Source organism: Corvus hawaiiensis, chromosome 1 (assembly GCF_020740725.1).
Source record: "Corvus hawaiiensis isolate bCorHaw1 chromosome 1, bCorHaw1.pri.cur, whole genome shotgun sequence".
Lineage (NCBI taxonomy): Eukaryota > Metazoa > Chordata > Aves > Passeriformes > Corvidae > Corvus > Corvus hawaiiensis.
In genome coordinates, this window is record NC_063213.1 from 46,515,357 (window position 1) to 46,536,140 (window position 20,784).

General features: G+C 36.2%; 1 protein-coding gene across 2 annotated transcripts in view; it reads left to right on the forward strand.

Annotated features, from left to right (window-relative positions):
* SKAP2 (src kinase associated phosphoprotein 2) overlaps window positions 1-20,784 on the forward strand; it is a 120,187-nt gene that overhangs the window by 79,233 nt on the left and 20,170 nt on the right. For both annotated transcript variants that reach the window (XM_048303017.1, XM_048303025.1), the window contains exons 7-9: window positions 1,684-1,808; window positions 2,715-2,778; window positions 3,203-3,307. In XM_048303017.1, the coding sequence (XP_048158974.1) occupies window positions 1,684-1,808; window positions 2,715-2,778; window positions 3,203-3,307 (294 nt within the window). The remainder of the gene's footprint in view (window positions 1-1,683; window positions 1,809-2,714; window positions 2,779-3,202; window positions 3,308-20,784) is intronic.

Sequence of the window (20,784 nt, forward strand, 5' to 3'; positions counted from 1 at the left end):
TCATCTTCTCCCTGAGGTCACAAGCGAGGGAACAATAACGTTCCTAGGGAGAAATGAATTTCATTAAAAGGGACCTAGTTAACCTATTGCAAGTTATTATTTCTAATATCTGCCTTGTGTGTGATTTCATGAATTTTGCATGTGTGTGCTGTTTGAAATAGGGCTGGAGGATTGAGCAAATATAAAATATTGGTACTGTATTATTTGTAGTTATTTAAGACAGAATAAAACTTACTGGGAGGAAGGGACTAGAAGTGAAAATAGAATAGTACCCTAGATTTTCTCATATAATTGTGTTTTTGGGTGTTTACTTGCCCTGGGTGAGAGTTCATAAAAAGGTGGAAGGACAGAGAATATGTGCATATAAGATTACTAGCCAGAGTATTTGACTGGTGACCGCCCTTATGTCCGTTTATGTTCACATTTCTGTGTTAGCCAATTTTTACCCTCTCAGGAGTGGAAACAGATTTTCTTTCCTATTAAATTTCCAGAAATATGACAAAAAATTGTTGAAAACTATAGTTTTCCTATTTTATCCACTGTAGAAGTTTTCTCCTTTTGTTGACAAGCGTAAGCAATGGTTGCTCAATTTACACCTGGGTTCTATTCAGCAATACTTAAAGTAGTTTTGCTGCTGTGCCTGATGCTTATTGTTAATTAATGCTTTTCTCTTCTGTGTAAAAAGAACCCATACTAAATGGCATTTTTTTGATATGCAACTACACTTTGTTCTTTGTTTGCCTGTGCAAAATGTGAACTATGATGCCAGTCTTCACTTGAATGCTGCACTGTGATCTGCAGAAATTGCAAAACTTAATTACTTTTACATTTTTGGTTTGTTTTTAATATTCGCCAAAATATGCCAGAGCACATAAAATCTGATGCAGAATTTGGTCTGAAGGGCTTGAAAGGAGTGCACAGGTGCCGCTTGCACAACATGCAGTGTATTTAAAGTCAGATCTGTTGTAAGTGATACTTTTATAAACCAGAACCTTTGAAAAGTAGAATTGTCTTTAAAACAGCCACATGGCTGTAGATAATAAACTGTGGTAGGGCTCAGTGCTTTTATTAGCTAATTAAACATTTGCTGTTTTGAGAGAAATGCTTTTGGAATGAACACAGACGCACACACCTGAATTTATAACAAAATTTATTCTGTATTTTTGCCATGTTGAAAGGAGGCACATCTGGGAGTGGGTGGGAGGATGTGAAAAGCTGCTTTTCCAATTGCTTAAAAAGGAGCTTGAAGTTTATTTTTTGAGTGAAGTGGTTAGTTTAGGAGGGAGCTCAGCAAGTTCTGAGCTAGACAGGTTTTCCCATTGGTTTACTGAACCCGAAAGAGACACTGATTTATAGGAAACGCGTCTTGCAAGTTCCAGTTCTTGGCTTTCCCTAGATACAAGTGTCATAACATGTACTTCCTACTAAATAAGACCACCATCTGCAAACATCCCCCTGTGGAATTCCTTAGGCATCCTACAGAAAAATGTACTTTTGGGTACATCTTCCCTTAAAATAAAGCTTTATCTCCAGAAGCATCACTTAATCATTTTGCTAAAAACCTCCCTGTTCTTTGTAAAATTCATGAAATAGAAAACAAAATTTGAATAAACGATAACCTGCTGAGGCACTTACATTCACTGTTGTAAATGAAGCTCTAACTTTGTTTTTTATCTCCAACAGACAAACAACAGAAAGGTGAATTTGCCTTAGAGGGCTACACCATCAGAATGAATAATAGCCTTCGGAAGGATGCAAAGAAAGATTGCTGTTTTGAAATCTCTGCTCCAGATAAGCGCATTTATCAGGTTGGACTTTTTTATGTTGACTTGAAATTTAATTGATAAAGCCGTTACAATTCCAGTTACTGAATTAACATTTCAGTGAAACAACTGTCACTGACATCTTCATGAAAAAAGGAAACCCTTGCTTGCTTATATTGTATATTCATATTTTAGGAAAAAAAATCTGATTAAATGTATGTATGTACATGGTCAAATATTATCTTTTTGGTCAAGAACAAGGAAATCTATCATCTTTATCTATTGGTCATTTCAATATTAGCCTTTTAATATCTATTGTATAGTGTGCCTGTGTGATTTCTTGGATGAATTAAATAGTAAAAAAAAAGTTAAAATATGTATCAGTGTTAAATACATATTGTATTGGTCATGGCTTTTCAAGGAAAACCTACGAAAAGGCACATATCAGCTGTGCAATTCAGAGATCTATCAGCCAGACAGCAATATGGAATGTAAGTTTAATAAGTTTTAAATATCTGAGATTGCAGTTGAAAGCCAGTTAATTAAGCTGTCAGGTAGTGTGTTGGAGTCTGACAAGAACATTTTTAAGAAAACTGTACCCAGCAGTCTAAAGAAATTCATGGGTGTCTTCTAATTGTCAAGGGCAAATTTTGTTCATCAGTTCTGGCTTTGACATTGATGAAGAGAAGCAGCTTTTTTCTGCACAGCTGCCAGCTGCTGATCAGAGTTTCAAATCCATCATCCTCTCCTTCAATTACGTAAATTTGTCAAAATTAGCTGTACATTATAAGAAGCATCCTTGCAAGAAAAGTACCAGAAGACATGAAAAGAATTGCTAATGGTTTCTTGAGGAAGTGACGGGAATGTTACAGTCCCTCTTTTTTATTGCTAATGAAATTGTAGTTGTGTTTTTGTCGTTACTGCTAGAAGTTATTAATAAACATTTAATAGTTTACAGCTGCCACTCCCAAAGAAGCAGAGGAATGGGTACAGCAAGTCAAATTTGTAATTCAAGGTAAGCCAGTCAGTGGAGCAGTTACCTTTATTGCCAATGCTACTTAGTGATAGTAGTTCTGTCCATTTACTTATCTGCCATGTTAGTACATGTAGTATGCCCACATGTCCAAGTTTTGAGTAGCAAGTCCTAGTTTTCAATTGTGCTACAGCTTTTATATGACTTTTCTCTTTTTTCAAGATTTTTGCTTTTCTCTCAGAACAAGCTTGAAAATTGCTTTAAAAGCTTTCATTTAGCTTGAAAGCTCTCTCTTATACAAGCTCCTTCATATAAACTCTTTCTTATCCCTTGAAGAGTGTCAAAAAAAAAAAGCAGAATGTACTGGAAGGAGCAGGTCATAGAAGAACTGTTTTCATTTTGCCTAAATTTCTGCTTAGGCATTCTTTTCCACTAAATGTTAACTTTTTAAACTGTTGTTACATAGATACAGGATCTAATACTATTCCTGAGGAGGAGGAAGAGGAATATGATGATGTTGGACAAGTGAACAGTGAACCGATAGATGATAGCATTTATGAAGAAGTTAAAGGTATTGTTGAATTCTTTCTTTGTGACTTGTGATCATTTTGTCTTCTCTACTTCTAGTTTGATAACTCTGAGTGGTTTAAAGTAAGAGTAAAGTAACATGACGAGTAAGATACTTTTAAACTTCAGATTTTGCTATGACATTGAAAAAAGAATGTGTTCAGAGTGAGAACACTTCAGTTTTCTTTAGCAGGGGCATCAAAATAGTGCAGAATGTGTAAAAATGAACTCAGGGGACTCTTGGCTCATTAACATTTTCTGGTATGCGATTTTTTTTAAATTGAAAAATTGAAAAGCCTTACATCTTTTTCCAGAAACTTGCCCATTATTTTTTTCTTTATTCATTTTGGCATTTGTATTAAACAAAAGTTCTCTATCATTCCAAATGTTACCAGCTTCTGCCTAATACATGGTATTATAATCCTGCAAGAAAGCAATGTGTTAGTTTGAAAAGACTCTGGAAATGAACTGCAAATAAAGCAACATGAGTATTGACACTGTTCTGTTCCATGTTCTCCAGCATGGCTATGATTACACAGAAACTTTTTACTGTGGGCTTCCCAGTGTGGTCGCATGATTATGACTCTAAATGTCCAACTGTATCTGTCAGATGGCAAAACAAAAGAAAAAGAGCTCGGCAAAAGTTCTTGATAATAGACATTCAAGTACTAGGAGAAAGGTGGTTGTTCTTTATTAAATTTTAAGAAGCTATGGAAAATATCAGTTTTTCAGTCATCATTAGCTAACAAATGATACTTTAAAGTGATATGACAATTAATAATCACTTGGTATGAAATAGAGTCCTATACTCCTTGCTGTTTGGAGCAGTGCAATTATCAGCAATAATTTCAGAGGAAAAATTAGTTGTGTCATGTCATGCTAACTTTCTTTATCTGTTAGGTAGAATATTCTGACCATTGGAGAAGAGAACATTTTACACTTTGTCTTGGTTTTCAATTTAAGGTCATTTCAGTGACTAAAGAGAGAAAAAACCAGTGTCTCGTGAAAATGAATATCATAAAATTATAAGCTATAAAATTATGTATCTTTAAGAGCTGTTTTTTTCGTTGGATCTCTGAATTGTACCTAGACTACTTCAACACAGAATGCATGTTCTGCTGAAATGACATGCAGTGTGTCATGCATGCTGAAAAACTCTCTACAGTGAATATAAAAACTACATTACCAGGCTTAATCTTATAGCTACAAGATACAGCCAAACCTTATTACAGTGCTTTTTGGATGCTGAGGTTCTTACAGAAAGTGGTCTTATATGCTTGCTTATGCTTTTGTTAAAGAAGCTCTACATGTATCCTGGGATAAATTACTCTTTTTTTGAGCTTCACTTACCTTACCTGTTCATTTGAATGTCAGATAGTAAGTAGAGCTGGAGAAGTAATGCATAAAATATTGGGAGAAGGACGTTGGTTAATATAGACTTCTAGTTCTTTGCTTTGAGCTCTGTCTTCAGAGAATTGCTGCCTTAGTGTGATTCTGCAGGAATTTTGAGTATTTTCACTTACATCCCATTTTTATGACAGTTTTCCAGGAGCTGTTATCTCCTATGGCTAATAAACCTGAAATGTAACAACATCACAAAGAAGGGGTAGTTCAAGAAATTTAGTTTCAGTTTTTAGTTAAATTAATTTATTTCCCCATGATCTTGGAGTGTGCCTCATTTTCATGTTGTCAAGTAGGGATTATCTTCCTTTATCTCATGCTTTTTCCATCTCATCTATTTGAATTGTCAACTTTTCAGGAAAGACCATTTTACCTTTTACAGTGGAGCTTTTAGTTTTGACTCTGATGTGCTGACGTAACTAAGTGAAAATAAAGCGTAAGTTTGCAATAGATTTTAGGTGAGTCTTTTTATCTTCCATAAATGCACTTTAATAATCATATACTTAAATGGAATTACAGACTTACATCTCTGATGCCTTAGAGCAGTCCTTTTCTTTTTAATCCATATCATATTGAAGAGTGTTAGATGAAATGCTAGTTGACAAACCGCACAGGAGTAGGCCTTATTTGTTTCTTGTATAGCTGTTCATCTAAACTTGATGGTAAAAGAGTACACTCCAGTTTGGTCTCATCTCCTTTAATTAGGCCTGATTGGTTGCATTTAATTGCAATTGGCTGTCCTTTCTATTTTCCCAGGTAAGTGAATTATGCTTTCTTCCTTTCATGGTCGAAGGGTGGAGCATCATTATCCCTGCTGTTACCTGGCATAATAATACGGAACGAATAAGAAATTTGGAATGCCTGTTAAGAGAACAGAAAAAAATTATTTGTACAGCTGCAAAGCTATGCTAAGCTCTGGAATGCTGAAGGCAAATATGCTAGATCCTTTAGAAGAGGGAGAAGAAGTTAATCTTCACTTTGTTGTTATCCTCAAAGCATATTCATGTTAGAGAATTCTAATCCTCTGTTTTCACAGATCCACTAGCTTTATAAATATTGAATTTCAGGTGCACAGCTCATTGTACCGTGTTATCATTTATTTGGTTATAATTTACATTTTCTCAAGTAAGTAAAATTTTGCATTTCTGTGGTTTTCCAGTGTTTGTTATGCCAGCATTTCAGAAGGAAAGTAAGCTATTTAAGTTGATAATATTTGGTTTAGTATTTGAATAAAGAGTTTTTGGATTAAAAAAAGGATATGGAAATTTTTGCACAGGTTTGAAAATCAGGAAATTTTGAGAACTGTGGCAGTAATCAGGACTGACGCTGTATTCTGTAGCTGTCTCATTGCTTAGCTATTTTTTTTTCTCCTGCTTGTGGCAGGAGACAGTGTAGATGAATTTTCCAGGCAGAAGCTGGGTAGGTTCAAACCAGTGTAGATGAATTTTCCAGGCAGAAGCTGGATAGGTTCAAACCAGTATCCAGAATGACAATAGTCTGTTAGCCTAAAGCATAGATTTCAGTGGTACACACTATGTACTGTCTGCTGGCTGGCTGGTAGTTGGGAGGGGTAAAAAGAGATGTGGGAAATTTAATCTTTTGATCTGTTAAGTTACTTTCTTCTTTAATAGCACATACAAATTCATATTTACCATAGAAGGATAATTTTCATGGTTCTCAGTATTAGTCAGTGTTTTACTGTGGTTATTTATGTAATAGTGAAAACCATCAGAACTTTCAAAGAATTCCCAACTTCTAAAACTTCCCTGGGAAGATTCTTCAGGAAAAGGAATCTTTATACTGTCATAGCAAACTAGGCTTTTAGTCTTTTTGTTTTTTAATAAAATCATGGAGGAAAACATGGCTAAGCAAAATTAAAAATTTTGTTAGTAAAGTACCATTTTTCTTAATTAGCTATTTATTTTCTACCTTAGTACACTGTATGTAATTTTGCAGTCTACAGCTGAATGTTACAAGCTGTGACATAAAACACCTTCTGAAACTGCAGTATTAAATAACTAGAGCTGTGTGGATGCATAGAGTTTCTAGCTTAGTGGTGTTTTAAACAATGGAGTTGTCCTTGTCATAAAAAAGAACATGTGCCAGCTTTAAAGTTGTTCCCATCTGTTACAGCCCTTGAAGACAGAATTTTTTCTGTTAACTTGAGGTTTCAGTGACATAATTTTAAGGGCCTTCAGTATTGTCTTCTGTGGTTTCACATCTGAGTGGAGCACATGTCCAAAACTGCAATGCTAACCACTGCCTGCCACCTTAATCCTTTCTTCAGTCTCAACTCAGTTTGTGTCCAGTCTACCACACTCTGGCACAACAGGAGAAAAGAGGTGTTAATCTAAGTTAACATACTTAATTTTCAAATTTGTGTTGCTTTTTTTCTTTTGTTCTCTTTCTCCTCACAAACTTGCATTGTAGCAGTACTTTCCATGGTATACAGTATAATTTCTGTTAAAATGATTCTAAAGATAAGTTTTGATTCTAATTTTGGTGGTGCTTATTTGCTGCATGGAGGTAAAACCCTCCCTTACAGAACAGATAAGGCTGGAAATCCTGAAGCAATGTTGTGTGACACAAGACTGGCATTGTGGCTTTGTTATCCCTTCTTAGCCTGTCCATAACATGGAGAACTTTCAGGTGCGAAAGAGATAAGGGTGGTGAAATTCAGTGCTGTGGCGATCTCCAGCCAATACAACTTGCATAAATTCTTAGTTTTCTGTAAATTGAATTTGAGGATTGATTCAGTCTCTGGGCAGAGGATGATGGGAATGGAAACCTGGCGTTTGTCTTTTGATTCCTGTTACCAATCCTCTGCCAAACTGCTTGGTCAAGCCCAGGTTTCTGGGCAATAATTCTGTTTTGCAGTGTGGTTGGAAGCTTAGGTAGGGAAACTCTGTAACTAAGGCAAAGCCGAGGAAAAGGTAAGAAATTTCTTAACTATGATGCAACGAGAAGTGTGCTGTGCAAAGAAACACTTCCATTTGTTTACTTATTTTAAACAAACCATTTTAAATAGTTAAAAAAATTATACTGATGTTGTTTAAGACCATTTCTGACATTGACTATGAAGGTAGAGAGTGCTCATCCTGTTTCTTTCTTATGGTTGTCTCTTTAAGCAGCTTTGGTGCTTTATTTTTTTCTAACAGTAAACTCCTGCAGTTAGGCAGCATAACAATACCATCTTCATCCTTTCTTCTTGCTGGACTGCTAGAGTTTTGAAGAAGCAACTTTTTTTATGATGTTGTACCCTTTTCATGAGCATGAAGGTAGGGGGGAAAAAACCCCATGTTCTCTGATTTACCTCTTCTTGGGAAGAAGGAAGTAATGATTATGTAGTGGAGTTTAAGTTTAATCTGTCAGTCATGAACACTCATGGCAAATATTTGTTTTCTCAAGATGTAGTGTCAGATATATTGACTTTTTGACACTAAAAGTGAAGATTTCACAGCACTGTGTTAATGAAAATTCTTTTTCAGGACACCTTTGCTTCTTTTAGAGTTTTCACTGTAGCACAGTCAGAGTATGTGCACCAAAACACAGTGTTTGGTGCCAAGCAATCCCAGTTGTGCATTACAGCTGTACAATCAGTTTCTAAAACCAGTAGGCTTAAAGAAAGAAACTGTTAATTGGTCGTTGCAAACCAGAGGAATACGTTTAAGTCAGCAGAGACGTGGGTGACGATGGAGTCTGAGACGTTACCTGTGATCATTGCTATTAAGTTAATATATTATATACCTTGGCATATGGTCCAAATTCCTCCCAGTGTTTATTGCTTTTCTTCAGTAGTTAGGGAATTCTTTACTTCTCGTCCAGAATTTGTATATAATGCTGATGTGCTATGATTTTTTTTTTGCCACAGAAAGAATTCTAAGTGCTTTTAATTACTAATTGATTTCAAAGTATAAAATATGAGTAGGGTCTGGAATAATTGAAGTTGAAAAGACTTGTGTGAAAGACCTGCATTTTTGAGGACAGTACTAAATTTTCAAAGTAATTTCTGAAAGTTTTTTGAATAATTTCCATGAAAACATCTTTCAGATTCAAGAACACAGCAATGGATTTTTTTTCCTTTTAGAACAGTGAGGATTCTTCAATTTTTTTTTTCAAAAATAGAATCTCAGGGTTCTTAAAAAGTATTTTTCTCTTGTTTAGCCATTATATTATTGTATAAAAGGAGTATTTTTGCACATACTATCTTGCTGATGGGTGGAGTACCAGAATAAGGACAACGGAGGGCTACAGGGAGCTTACTCAGTTTGCTGTAATTCAGAAGTAATTAAAGTAATACAAAAGCAGTGAAAAGCAGATGTGAACTATGTTTTAGTGTCAGAGAGTAATAAAGAAAGGAATTTTTTTTTTTAGGTCCAAGATGTGTTGTTTGTTGTCTTGATCACTGGGATTTGGGATCTACATGGAAATGATTGAAAAACAATCTCTTTTAACTGGATATTGTTGAATCCCAGCAGCTTTGATGAAATGGAGCTGTGTCTGAATTCTGTCTCTCTGGGTTTTGTGGCAGTACTCTTATGGGATTTATATATGCCTTGAAGTTGTCCTTCAGCTAGTACTAAATGCTCACAAGACATGAGTTATGAATCCAGACAAATATTTAAAGACATTGCATCCACAAGATGGTTAGGAACTTGATACCTGGACCTCAGCTTTTGTTTGCCACAAGAGCTTGGGCATTATCTTCAATTACTGTAATCCTACATCTAAAGAGGGGGAACCCTTCTTTCTATTGATGTTGGGTGTCAGTGATGGAAGAGGAGGTAAGACAATCTGGTGTAGCTGAAAAGAATGAGATGCCCATTGAGTGGGAAGTGGCAGGTCTTTGTGAGGAAAAATAAGGTTCACAGGCTCTTCTGCATTTCTTTTAAAGTGAATATAAAGTGGCTGTCTGTGAACAACAGGTGGCCCGTAGCTGTCAGAAAGCCTACTGTCCATGGTGCAATTCAACCCATGCTCTCTCATCACACACACACTTGCAAAAGCGAGGAGGCCAGTAAAAGTGGAATATGTGAGAGGTATATTGACTGATTTGTCTTGGAGTAGGTTTGTCTACTGATAAATAGTCTTAGGAAAGTGTTCTTTATTTAGTGATGTACCTCTGCTGCAGAAAATTTGGTCAGTTGCGAGATTCAAAGCAGTCAATTACAGTATCTACAGTAAATGGAAAGTGTGTGCCATTAAGTATAGGTATTTATTCTCCTCTCTTTGAACTGCATGAGAGACTTCATAGTTTTGAGATGTTTCAGGCTTCACAGATTTCAGAGTTTACAGGTGGAGAAAATAGAAGTGATCTTCTTGATGTTGTGGTCAACCGTTAGAACAAATTGAAGGAGTTCATGTTGAAAAGTCTATCAAAGTCTCAGGTTAGCAAATGCTGAATTTTATTTATGTATTTCAGACATTAAAAGAAAAGTACACTAAAATCCAGTCAGACCAAAAAACCAAACCAAACCCAACAAAAAATACACTACTAAATAAACTATTGTCTAGTGGCATTTTAAAACTTACTTGCTTAAAATTAGAAGGCATATCTAAAAAGGAAGTATTTTTAATTATACTTCTGTATGTTTAAAGAACTGCTTCAAAGACAAATTAGCACACAGCTTATCAAAATGAATTTACTTATTGAAAGAAGATATTTTATTGCAAGTACTGGTCAGTAATTTTTATACTCTTCTTTGTACCAGCGTTAAACAATGTTTGACTTTATTGATTTGTAAAACCAATCTGATGTGAACAGTATGTGGCAGGAACTGTTTGTTATTAAGAGATAGAATCCTGTCTCAGAAAAACTTGTCATCCTGGCAAGAAAAAATCGCACAAAGTAATTTTATTTGTATCAGTTTTTTCAGTGTTGACTGTCTCTGACAGCTGGCTTCATGTTAAATGTGAACAAAGCTTTGTTATGCATGCATGGCTTCAATGGGTTGTGGACCCAAATTATATTCTTTTGAAAGCAAAGTTTTCTGTGGTGGCATTGTTTTTATCTGATTAAGAAGCAGTGCAATACACCTAATGCATAGCATTCAGAGAAAATGTCTTGTTATGTGAGATAGTTTATTAAGCATAAATTTGAGGAGTTGCTGCAGTTCAGCAAGTTCGAAGTAAAATGTCAATTGTATTATGTATATTTATGAAAATAGAAATAAATATTGGGCCTGTTCTACTGCTTGGGTATAAATGTGATAAATACTATATAGATAGATCAAAGAACCCTAACTTTTTGAATTTGTGATGAATGACTGCATATCAGGCTATTAAAACCATTAGATAGAGTTTTTTGAGAAACGAGCAACCAGAGCTTTTATGGTGCCTCAGGCTATCGCTTCTCAACTTTTCTGGTTTCCACAAGGTAGCTATTAAAAGAACCAGAATTTGTACAACCGAATTCTCAAATAAGTCCCAGCAAGGTGGGCTCTAAAGGCTGAATTAATCATTCTGTTACTGTAGATACAAATATCTGATTTGAATTTTTCAGCTTTAAGAAATGCATCAGCGTAAATCCTTCTGTGTATGTCTTTTCCTTTCAGTTTGCTACTCGCTTTTCTTCCCACTCTCCTCAAAATGGAGGAATTAGCCTAACAAAATACTACCAATTAAGCAGAGCTTCGTGAGTTTTTCTGGCTGTATGCATGTATATCCAATTTGTCTGTGTGTTGCAGAATTCTGTCATGTTTAGTTTACACATATATAAAGAAGGTAACATAGGAAAAAGCTGCTTGTTTCCTTGTCTTGGCTGCTGCTCCCTGGGCTAGGTACAAGTTTTTGAAAGAAGCAGGGTGGCTGCTCCTAGGAAAGGAAAATGGTCAGCAGGGTGCAGCTCCTAGACCACACAGTGGATCAGGCAGAGAAGGCAAGATGAAGCAGTCTGCTGTGCCCTAGAGTAGAGAGACAGATGCTTCAGGGAAGTGCAGGGTGCAGGCACACAGATAAACTTCAGCAGGGAGAATCTTTTCTTAAGAAGCCAAAAGAGACTGAGGAAAGTTTTTTGCAAGTCAGTGAGATTTGTGTTAGATGGCAAGATAGGATGACAGTCTTCTTATCCAGAAAGCAGACGCTTGTCACAGTGGATATTTTGTTTCAGTCTTTTTTTTTTTTTAAAGTCTTAACTTTTCCTAGCAGATCTTATTTTCGTCCACCTAAAAACTCTGTGTTTTAATGAAAACTGGTTTAGGATCTCTGGAACTTAAAATATCCTTAAGGAAGATGTTCCAGTACTTCCGTCTTTGGGTTGTGGAAGTGTTCTGTCTTAGCAGGCTGTGACAATTATTCTGTCCTTGAATCTTAACATAAAACTGGGAATTAAAGGAAGGAATTGCATTTTCAAAACAAAGCATTATCTACCGGAAAGCCTGTGTATTCTAGCATGAGGGTCGTGCTTCCGTTGTCCCAAAATATACTAACTGAATTTATCTTGTTTCATACCTCTCTCAAAATTTTATTTCCTTAAAAATTAAGAATAGATATTAGGAAGAAATACTTTGCTGTGAGGATGGTGAGGCATCAGAACAGGTTGTCCAGAGAAGTTGTAGACACCCCACATTGCTGAAGTGTGTTAGGCTGGGTTGTTTGCAGCTTTGAGGAACCTGATCCAGTGGAAGCTGTCCCTGTCCATGGCATGGGTGTTGGAATGATATGATCTTAGAGGTTACTCCCAACCCAAATGATTGTATGATTCCTTGATAAGAAGTGACACATTTCCATTAGTAGATGTTGAACAACAATTCCAGGTAATTCAATAAACAAAAGTTCAAGATGGATATGACTTTGTTACAACTTCCGTACAGGTCATAAAACCTAGTTCCTGGATGAACTGCCTAGCTCAGATGTACAAGCAGTGCTGCTACGGGGCAACTGGGACTATGCTGTGTCTCTGAGAGCTGCGTAATCCAAAAGTACCATCTTGGAGTGAATTCCAGTAGTATGGGACTCCAGAAGCCATGGGTCCTTTTGAAATACGACTGCATGCCAATCCCACAGTGACCTGGGGAGCTGCCTGGGGAGCAGTTGTCATCTCCTGCTTATGAACTATTGCCATATCCCAGTGTCCTGCCTCTTCTCTCTGAGGTGCATTGAGGTTTGTGGCATGTAGGGCTAGGAAGATCTGACATCCAGAGTGGCTGATCCCAGTATGGACCTAATGTATGAGAATCAAAGAATGGGATAGTATTTGTAGAGATTAATATAGGAATGTTATCCAAAATATGGTACCTGTAAACAGTCTGCATAACAACTATAATTTTCTGCATATTTCTGATTTAACCTGGTACTAGTGAATCATAGCAATAATGTTTTCACTTTATTTCATCATTTTGGTTGGAGAAAGGATTTAGTGGACATTATTTCATTTAATGGCCTGGGTCATAAACAGTGCAAAGTGGCAGTAGTGTGGGCTTGTTACTTTTAATGAAAATACCCAAAGGATGAAAACCGCTGAATTTTTTTTTTGTCAGTGTGCAGTTAGTGATCAACACAGGGAATGCAAAAATGTCTTGGTATAACATTTTTAAAGGAGTTACAAGAGAAGCATCTGGGGGCCAGACTTCGCTCATGGAAACATGCCAACAACTGTTTTGTGTTTCCTTTCACTGAAGTGAGCTATGCCTTGTCTTTTGTCCCTTTTTTGAGTAAGTTCAGGAATCATACTATAAATTTGAATACATTAACCCTGCAGATTATTATAGGTTATTATGTGGTTTAAGCAAGATGCTTTCTTTATGAATTCTTTGTATGTAAATATTATGTCAAGTCCCATTTGTCACGATTAAGGATATGTAGTTTTCAGAAATGGCTTTTAAATTTAAGACTTGCTGCTGATCAATGATTATGAGAAACTTTACTTGACATTTACAGACTTTTTCTATCATATACATTTAAACTTGAGAAATATAATTGCTGTACATAGTTGTCACATAACACTATAGTACAGAGTTATACAGTATAGATTAGTTAATTGAATATTTGATTGCTAAATGTATTTATGTTGGGAACTATTTATAATTTCTATGTAGATTTTAATAGCCACCACATTTATTTTAGTGAAACATTTTAACAATAAGGTTTATAAAATGTCATGTTGAACACTTAAACTATTTACATAGCTAAGAGCTATTACAGGTTGAGACAACAAACAAATTTATTTTAGTTACAGTGAATTCATATAAATCTTTATTGCGTTTATAAGAATATACAATGTACATGCCACACGTATTTAGGCCCGCAATCTCTACCACAGATTCCTGTGAACCTACAACAGAACCATGAAATAAACTTAAAAATTGTTGTTTGTTTTGTCCCTTTGAGACACTGATTTGCCTTCTGTCCAATAATTGGAACTATTTATTTTTGTTAGGGTGAGGGGGAACAGAGAAGGGAGCATTTTTTGTTAATCGGCTAAATAATTAGATGAGCATGTAGAAACATTAAACCCCAAAAGCTTTTCCTCTACATTGTTGAGACCTGTTAAGGGTAGTGTCATAAAATATTTTATTCTTTCTTAAATGTTTAAGTATGGATTTAGGTAGGATGCCTATAGCCTCAATTTGGTATGCCAAAATTGAGGCTTTAGGAACAATTTTAGAAGTGGAGCCAAAATTGTGCTGTTGTTGAAATATAACATGAAACTTTATCTTCAGAGATGCTTCCGTTCAAGTGGGGAAGTTGTTATCTACTATCTTGATCAAAAAAGTAAAGGTAAGATTTAAAAAAGTACCTAGTAAAACTTAGGAAATTTGTAATGAGCTGGATTTTGAAGTCACTTGTGAAATTTTCACCTTCTTTGATGGCCCACCAGATAATTTTTTGATTTCTGAGTTTAATATATTCTGACCAGTCCACTCCGCATATAGGATCAGACAAGATACTTGATTTCTGACAAAAAAATCCCCAAAATAGTGACTTCATTTCTAAATACAAAGTGTCTGTGAATACAAAAACAGGAAATCAATGAATGAGTTTCTGGAAGTGGATCTCTATAATTTCTTTTATTCTTCATTATAATCATTGTGTGCATATCCACAATGAACTTGCTTGTGATGACCTTTATCTTTTCTCTTGAGAAGAATTACTATTATCAGGTCTTTCTTCATGAGGAAATAAAAAGGTCAGTACAAACCCCATCCCTTATTTCTATGCAGTGCACATTGCACTTTGGCATATTGTTATTGAATTTTATTAAGAATAATTAGATAATTTTGTCAAATAAATTTTAATATTCTAAAATTAGGCATTCTAAATGGTCTTCCCTGGTAGGCACTCCTGCTTTTTCTGCCTTTTTTCTAGCTCCTTTCCTCCCCAGCTTGCTGTTGGTGTAACTGAGATTTGACATGCTTCTCTTCCTCCTAATTCTGTCAGACTAGCAATTTTTTCCTACTTTAACTTTGAATTGAGAAGCTCTTGATTCTTTTGCATCTATGTTATTAAAAAAAATAAGAGAGAGAACGTAGAGTATGTAAAAAGATTGGGTTGGGTTTGGTTTGGTTTGAATCAGAGATTTTAGATTATTTGTTGTTTGGAGGACTAGTGCAAGGAACTGGCCAACTAAGTTGAATTGAGCTGTCACTCAAAACATGACTGAAGATTGCTTATTTACAAGGAGAGCTCCAAGCAGGAAGCTGAGTTCATGAAATCTTTATATATTCATAACTAGGACTGGGAATTGCCTGTACCTCTGTGGATTATTCAGTTGTCCTAGTGAATATATTTTGTTCAGTCGTTGAGATGACTGAGAATAATTTTCCTCCCATTTTGATAGCTGTTTTCTTAAAACCTGAAGGGCTTCGTGAAGCCCTGGAAACAGCAACTTTCATACTAACAGCTTCTGTGTTTGGCAAATGTACAAAATTATGGAGTCTGAAGAGGATGTTGGCTGTGGCTACAGAATGGGGCAAAGGCAGGCAAGCAAAGGTACTGGAATACTTGGTACTGGGAAAAGGAAAGAAAAAGAAAGAGGAAGGGTGTTAATGTATATTCAGGTCTCAGCAAGTAGAAGAGTTGAGTAAAGCAAAGCATTCTCCTAGATTTCCTGAAAACTGGTAAAAGGCTGCACAGTAGAGTGAGAAGATCCACTTTGCAGCAACTGTGGATGACCTTGCCATCAATGCTTGGGGGGTTTTTTGTGTGAGAGAAGCTGTTTTTCCTCCAGAGATGTGTTCTTTGATCACTTGTTGCTTGTTTTTTCCCATAAAATAGTGAGAGGCCATAAAGTATCTTCCAGCTTTTAAAACCATGATTTTTCAATCCGTCATGCTACTATAGTTCATGTGGATGGCTGTGTGGTAATACAGGAGAAATGTGGTGTCTTTTTCACAAACATATTTAGAAAGAGATACCTTTTTCCCCTCAAATTTGGAATGAGTTCTCCAAATGTACTCATTTCTCTCTACTACTTCTCTCTGTTATTATTCTTCACAGCAATAGTTATATGATCTAAATGACGTTACTCTGTTCAACACTAGAGAATAGCAGCGGTAAAGTATTTGCTATTTGTCCTTAGTGGGACTGGGAAGTTTTTGGTTTACTTTACTCTTTAGTTTAGCAAATGCTATAACTCCAAAATACTTTTCTTAGGAAGGGGATGTTGTATCTGCTTTTTGGTTTTGGTTAAGCCAGACCATTACATATGCTAAGATTCCCTGGGTGGTGCCACAGAAAGGTTGTTTTGAGAGAGTTGTTTTTTCTCCAGAAAATGTCTAAATTACAGTCCAGTATTCCCATGTCACTTCCTCTCCTTCTCTTGCAGCAATGATCATGAGTTAATTTACAACAAAATCTACTAACCTTTTCTGTAAGGATGATAAGGTAGCTTTCCCAAGGTCTTCTCAATAGGAGGCAGGGCTTCACTTTTAGCTGAGATGGCCAGTTTAGTTATTCAGATTGCTTGGACAACTGGGAGTAACAGTGTGGTGCACAGTAGCACCTTTTAGAGATACAAGGAGTGCAACTGAGGGGAAAAAAGTACAGGATTTCTCAAGGAATACAGGAAGCCTCACATCTGGGGACTTGGCAAGATCTGGAGAAAACTGAGTAATTTGAGCTAATCCTGTTCTAGAAAGTCATTAGCTTCAGCTGTCTCATATGTGAGCTATTAAAATGCACAGGCTGTTTTAAACTGCTGCTGAACAGCTTAGTGTGGAGTACCAAAAGAGGCCAACTGCTGTTTCCTAGAAACCTGTTCTATCTTTCTGAGTTAGAGCAGGGTGTTAGACGGAGTAATTTCCAAAAGTCCCACCTCTCCCAAAGTATTTAGTTATTCTAGCTTTCTCACTTTGTAAAGCCAGTCCTACTTATTCAAGGCCATTGAGAAGTTAGGGCATTGTTAATATTAATAGCAGAGTTCTGTTACTGTCTACTGGTTGGGAAGAGTGGTGTGTATATTTAACCTCACTTTCGAATTTAGATAATGGTTATTTTCAAAGAGCAGGTTAAAACTTGTGCAAAAGTGTTAGCTGGAGGTCCCATCCAGTTTAGATGGTGGTATATTTGAATGAAACCTTTTGCCTCCCTCTTGGAATTAGACTTGGATCACTTGTGTTGGAAGAAATTTGGGTTAGGAATTGGCATGGGTTGTCCTCAACTAAAACTGAAACATCTCAGTATGCATATTATTTTTCTTTAAGATGTATTTTTATATTGTTCATAACCCAGAGAGCTCTTTTGGTATTCTTTTGGAATACAATTCTGTATTGCCTGTTTCCCATCATATTTCTGAACTCAGTTATGGATGCTAAAAAAGGTAGCAGAGAAATTTTCCTGCTTGCCTCCTGTGAAAGTCTTCATTCTCACGCAAAACAGCTGAGAAACAGTTTACTGTTTTGTAAACCAAAACTTTATCTCACAAGTGCAAACTTGTTTTGCATGGCCTTGTTATGGTACACCGAAGAAAATATTTTGAAATAGGTGTTACACTGTTCAGGCAATCACTCTGGGAGGTGGATGGTCAAACACCCAATGATGTTAAGCCACTCTTGCGAATCAAGTTATATAAATGAGGTGGTAATTAATTAAATAATTCCATTCTATCCTGGACCCGAATTCTATGTCGTTCTTAGCGCTGTCCCTCCGGACAACAGCCACACTCAGTGATGACCATTTAGTCAGATGGAACTTCTGCTTCTGCTGACATATGTTGATGTCATCTTGTCTGCAATCCCAGTGTTTAGCCTGTGTTTGGGTGACCCGTTTCTATCATTCTGCTTGTGTTGTGGAAATTGGTTTTTTTTACACTCAAGTTTGCCATGCAAGAATACAACTTTCTTGTTTGAGCTGTTGGGTGGTAACTAGCTGACCCATAGAAGTAGCAATAAAATGTCCTCTTTTCTGTCATGGTAAAAAATTCTTACATTTATAAATCTTTTCTCTAGTAGCCAACTTGTTTCCCACTTCCCTCACTGTCCTGGAGACATTTTCATTCTCAAACAATGCACTATTGTACAGTCAGGTGGAGCTTTAATAGGAGCTTTAATAAAACAAGAGTTTGTCTCCCCCTCTCTGCTCACACCATGGCTAGACATTAGCACCTTCAGCAGCCTTTTCCAAACTGTTTCATTGTTTACAGAGTACACCAGGCTGCTAATGGGAATGCAGGGTGAGGTGAAATGTCAAGAAGTTGTGTGTAAATCTTCCAGCAATCTGCCATGTCCCAGAGGAGCTGGGGGAAAGGGACCGATCTTCGGGAATATTGAAGGATTATCAAAGTTGGAGTTTTGCTAATTGCATTTGAAGATCTCTTCATACAGAGAGATCTCTCTCATATATAATAGGTGGATGTGGAGTCTAAAAGAAGATAACAGAAATGAAAATTTCTGCCATTATAAATACACACACCAAGGCAAGTAAGCCTACTGGATTTTCTATCAAGCTACTTAGGCTAAAACCCTGTAAGAGTTTGGATGAAATGTACAGGCCTGTACAGGTGAGAATGCTGCAGAGGACCCCATCCCCAATGCTGGGGAGCACTGACCTCAGGTAAGGCAATTTGCTGGCCCTGCATAAAACAGGGCATTAATACTTATTCCTTTGACCCAGATGGTCACTAGCCCTCACCACAAATGCTAGCAGAAGGTGTCAGTTTGGCCAAATTATATAAACAATCTTGTTCTTAAATTTTGTGCATTTATTGCTGCTTCTCTGGAAATATTAAATGTTTCTCTGAACGAATACTCTTGTTTTTAAAAAAGCCAGTTCTTGCTAATTTTTTTTAAAAAATTACATAGCTGGGTTGATTTATGTTTTGTATTAGAGTAATAATCCATCTGTTATGGAGGTGGGTCAATTCATAAGATTATAAATTTGGGAGAGAAAAGGTCTTGACTCTTTCCCATGGTGAGCATTTATTTGGGTTCAAAAGTTCTTGTTTGCATTTGTGCAGAATCATTATATGGTAGCAAAAAAGCAGTGTGGAGGAGTAATACTATTGGTGTCAACATACCATTATTTCTTTTGCTTTTTCTTGGGGAAAACAGTGTAGACCTGTGATATTCAGTGTCAGTAGAGTTCATATACACACCTGGTTTTTTGCATGCATCTGTCCTCCTTGCCAAGTACAATAGTAAAGACACTGCGTAGTTTTTGTAATTGATTATTTAATAACCCAAGTGTTTTTGTGGGGGGTCTGTCTTACAAGACTTGTTTGTATGCTTATAACCTTCTGACACTACAGTGAGATTTCAAATGAAGAGACATGAATGCGCATTACAAGTGTGTGATTGCTTGTATCATTATGAAATAGATGAAAAATTAGTTCACTGCAGTAGTTTTTATCTGAACTGATCAAAACATCTTCCAGTGGTGTTGCTAACAATATGTGATTGGAATAATAACTTCACTTGTTGTTCTGTTCCATGCTGCAGCCGAGAGGCGTGTAAATACAAGCTGCTTATTTGCAAGAAGCTTCCAGATTTGCAATATGATTGCTATGGAAACCACACAATGAAAAGCTTATAACCATCTGTGTGGTTTCGTAGATTTTGCTGCATAGCTTAGCTGGTTTTGTTTACTGTAATCAAAGCATTGAATAGAATATATTAACTCACAAACTGGGATTATTCAAGGTGTAAACTAGTATTGTGCAATGACAAAGTGTCAGAAACTAGAAGACAATAGAATATCAAATAATTATGGCATTAAATTAGAGACTAATGTAAAAAGATGGGTTAGGCAACATGTTAGTAGAGGAAACTGCTAAATTTATGCATATTTATCATGGAGATGGCACATTCCATGGGAGGAATGCACTGTTCAAGCCAAACTCTTACCCATTTTATACTCAAGTAGTCCAATCTATTTTCCTTTCTCTCTTTAAGAAAAAGAAATGGAAAGAAAAATCATTAATGGGTTAATGTAAAAAACCTCAGCAAGTATAGAATTCATTGTTCACTTTTTAAATTTTGTAGATGGTAGAATCATATATGATTGGGTGATTATTTTTCTGTTTTTTCTTCAAACTGCAAATCGAATTAAGTAAATTATTTTCAACAGCTTTCATGGACTAACTGAAAAAAACCTTTAACAAGTATAGTTAGTTCCTTGTTGCATTGTCATAAGAGTTCTGTAGGTTGTTTGCTGTTATGGTGTCTTAAGTATCAGCATAGTATGGAACATAATCTGTATCTCAGGGGTTTTTAAGATCTACAGCTCTGGAAGAGTTCACTGGTTTGATTAGTGTAGATTAGTCTCATTTTGACACAGTGAGAAGGTGGAAAAGAGTATTTTCTCACTGCAGTGATAATGATGGTGTGAAGATGATGTATAGAGGAAAAACTGGAATAGGTTATTTTAAAGGTATGCATGACTCCTTACACACAGGATCTTAAAAAAGCCAGAAGTATTTCTACTGTATTTTTTAATTTCATTTTTCATTTTTTGGGTCTATGCTATGTTGCAACACAAACTTATGCATGTTGCATCAGACTGCAGCTGTACTTCCTGAGGTAATCGAGGTTGCTGTGTTTAAAGGACACCACATGCACTTAGTTACTGCTTCAGGCCATAATACTAGAAAACATGAGAAAGAACCACAGGTTCTTTTTTAATATCCTAAATCAAGCCTACTACAAC